The sequence below is a fragment of the Geospiza fortis genome, unplaced genomic scaffold (assembly GCF_000277835.1).
Source record: "Geospiza fortis unplaced genomic scaffold, GeoFor_1.0 scaffold1873, whole genome shotgun sequence".
Classification (NCBI taxonomy): domain Eukaryota; kingdom Metazoa; phylum Chordata; class Aves; order Passeriformes; family Thraupidae; genus Geospiza; species Geospiza fortis.
The window spans coordinates 9091-12325 of record NW_005054856.1 but is presented as its reverse complement, the minus strand read 5'-3'; the positions used below and the strand labels follow the sequence as shown (position 1 = coordinate 12325).

The following is a 3235-nucleotide window of genomic DNA, read 5'->3' as shown; positions in this document are numbered from 1 at the left end:
TGAGGGACACTGAGTGACCTCGGGGTGTGAGGGACAGGGAGTGACCGAGGGGTGTGAGGGACAGGGAGTGACCGAGGGGTGTGAGGGACAGGGAGTGACCGAGGGGTGCGGGGACACAGAGTGACCAAGGGGTGTGAGGGACACTGAGTGACCTCGGGGTGCGGGGGACAGGGAGTGACCGAGGGGTGTGAGGGACACAGAGTGACCTCGGGATGTGTGGGACACGGGACAGTGCGGGGGTGTGAGGGGACACAGGGGACAGCGAGGATTTGAGGGGACACACAGTGACCTCAGGGTGCGGGAGATAGAGGGGATGGTGTGGGTCTGGGGACAGAGAGTGACCTCGGGGTGTGGGGGACATGGGGACAAGTGTGGGTTTGGGGACACAGGGACAGTGAGGATTTGGGGACACCCACGGGGACACTGAAGGTTCGGGGACACCCAAAAACCCCCAAACCCCACAGCCAGAACGCGCAGACCTTGGGGAATTTTTGGGATCCAGGGAACCCCTGAACTCCCCAAAACTGCAGCTCCTCCCGGATCCCAAACTCCAAAAACCCTCAGGAAAACCCCAAAAGCCCCAAAGAAACCAGCGAGCCCTCTCTGTTAAAAGGTTTTTATTTAACGTTTTGAATTCGAGGTAAAATACTTTTATTTTTCAGGTTTTTTTTTTTTTTCCTTTTTTCCGTTTTTTTTTTTTTTCCCCTTCCATAACAAAATACGGAGCTATGGGATACCCCTGGAAAAAAATATGTATATTATCCATAAATTTCTCTAGCACTCCATCATATATATATATAATATATATATGCAACCCTTTTTTAAATCTGATTTTTATAGAAATCGGAATTTTTTAAAGGCACAAATTTCGGATTTTTTGTCTTTTTTTTTGTTTTTTTTGCCCCTCTACTTTACACCCTATGTACAAAGCCACGCTCCCCATCCCAAATTCCATCAATTTTCCCGATGGATTCCTGCCGGATTCCCACCGGGGAGAGTTCAAATCCCTCGAAATCCCTCGAAAAAAGGGGTTTTTGGAACCCAAAGAAAAGCGTAAATATCAGTTAACAAAGCGCTTTCAAAAAAAAAATCAAAGTTTTTCCCCGGAAAATCCAAAGTTTTTCCGGATTTTTAATGATTTCAACCGAGAGAAAATTCCTGGTTTTGTTTCCAATCCCACCAGGATGCGGAGACGCGAAAAAAAGAAAAGAAACCAACGGAAAAAACAGCTTAAAATAATAAAAAACTCAACATAATTATGGAATAAATAAAAAAATCCGGGACAACCCCATTAATGCTGTTGGATTTTTCCTCCTTTTCCTCCTTTTTGGGAAATTCCTCCCCAAAAATTCCCCCTTTTTGGGGCTGTCCCGTCCAAAAGTCTTTTTTACTTTTTTTTTGTCGTTTTTTTACATTTTTCCTACGGATTTGCTACGAAAAAGAAGCGAAATTAACAAAAAAAAAAAAGGCTGGAAAAATGGGATCATGCTCCGGGGCAAATTCATCCAGGAGAGAATTCCAACCATTCCCAACTTCCCGAGGGTTTGTTTTCTATTAAATGGTTTGGCACGCTGGAATTTTAGCAATTTTTCCTTGAAACTTCCGATTTTTTTTCTCCATAAAATTTTGATCTGGTTAATTTTTGATTTTTTTTTCCTTTAAATCCGTTTTTTTTTTTTTTTTTAAAACGTTTTTTTTCTCCTCTTCCTGCTTTTTTTTTTTTTTTCCTTCCTCTTCCTGCTTTTATTTTTTCCTCCTCCTCCCGGGCTCCGTTGGGAATTCTGGAATTCCCGAGAGGCGCCGGATCCGTCGTCCTGAGTCCGGAATTCCCTGAACTCTCCCAAGTTTTTTATTTTTATTTTCATTTTTTTTTTTTTCCTTTTTCGTTTTTTTTGCAGTGCAATGGCTGTGACCAAAAAAAAAAACCCCCAACGTTCCCACCCTTCCCAAAAAAAACCCCCAATCCCAAAAAATCCTTTTTAAAGCCACAACAATTCCGACTTTCCTCCTTCTCTTCCCATGGGATTGCGCCTCGAATCCGAAGGATCGAAGGGGGGAGAAATTCCGGGGTTTTCCCCCCTTCTTGTTTTTGTTTTTCCCGACGGTTCCGGCACTTGGATTTGGGATCGGCGGCGGGAATTCCGGGAAAGGCCTCCTCGTGTAATTCCTGAGTTCGTCCTCGCGCCCTCTCCGGGGTTTTTTTTTTTTGTGGTTTTTTTTTTGGGATAATCCAGGGGTTTTCCACCCCAAATTCTTTGAGCTCCACATTCCAAGGCTCCCGGACCCGGCCGGGTCGGGACTTTGGGAATCGCTCCCGGGGTTGGTTCTTCTTCCAGCAGGGAATTCTCTGCCCCCCCAGCCCGGAATTCGCGGCGCTCGTGCTCCGAGAGCGAATCCTTGGGAATCGCCGGCTCCTCCCGCCGGCAGCACAATCCAGAGAACGGCGAGATCCGGTGTTTTCCTTAAGGCATGAGTCAAACGGGGAGAAAGGGGGAGGGTCCAAAAATCTGGGAATGGCGCCGGGAATTCCGGCGTTCCCGGGACTCACCACAATCATTCCAGCGCTCCTTCCAAGCATTCCCAAAAATTCCACCCACACGGATTCCGCAGCGGGGAAAAAAAAACTCCCGCTCCGGGCACACGGAAACGAAAAAAAAAGAAACCAAACCCCAACATTTTTAATGCGTTAGGATTAAAGGCATCCGGTTAATTTTGTGTTATTCCCGTTCCCATTCCCTGAAAAAGTTTGGAGAGTTTTGCTCATGGCTTCTGTGAGAGAGAGAGAGAAAAAAAGGCGGGAAAAGGGGAATTTTCCCCGGAAATCCGCCGGGAACGACGCGGCCTCCATCCCGATTTTCCGAGTTTTCCTGAATCCTCTTCCCCCCGCCCCAACCCCGCTCTGTGGACAGTGCAAAATTCCCGATGCAAAATTCCCAAGCTCCTCCTTTTCCCAAAAAAAAACCAACAACAACAAAAAAAAAAAACCAAAAAAAAACCAAACAAAAAAAAAACCCCAAAACACACACCAAAAAACAACCCCAACCCAAAAAACGAACCAAACCAGCCCCTGGATGGCCGGGGAAACCTCGCATCCATAAAAAACCGAAAAATTCCAAAAAAAAAGCCCCCCCTGGATCTGGAGATTCCCGATGTCCCAAAAAGCCCCGAGCCTGGAATTCCTCCGTGCCAGTCCTGGAGCTCGGGCCGGCTTTTCCCGGGAAAAGCGAGCGGGAAT

General features: G+C 46.6%; 1 protein-coding gene across 1 annotated transcript in view; it reads right to left on the bottom strand.

The window, feature by feature from the left end:
- The window catches only part of LOC102035659 (ETS translocation variant 3-like protein), a gene marked incomplete at its 5' end in the record, with an annotated part of 19705 nt that overhangs the window by 10101 nt on the left and 6369 nt on the right, over window positions 1-3235 (bottom strand). Inside the window, 2 exons of the mRNA XM_031065549.1 lie at window positions 1425-1431; window positions 2285-2461. Coding sequence (XP_030921409.1) covers window positions 1425-1431; window positions 2285-2461 — 184 coding nt within the window. The remainder of the gene's footprint in view (window positions 1-1424; window positions 1432-2284; window positions 2462-3235) is intronic.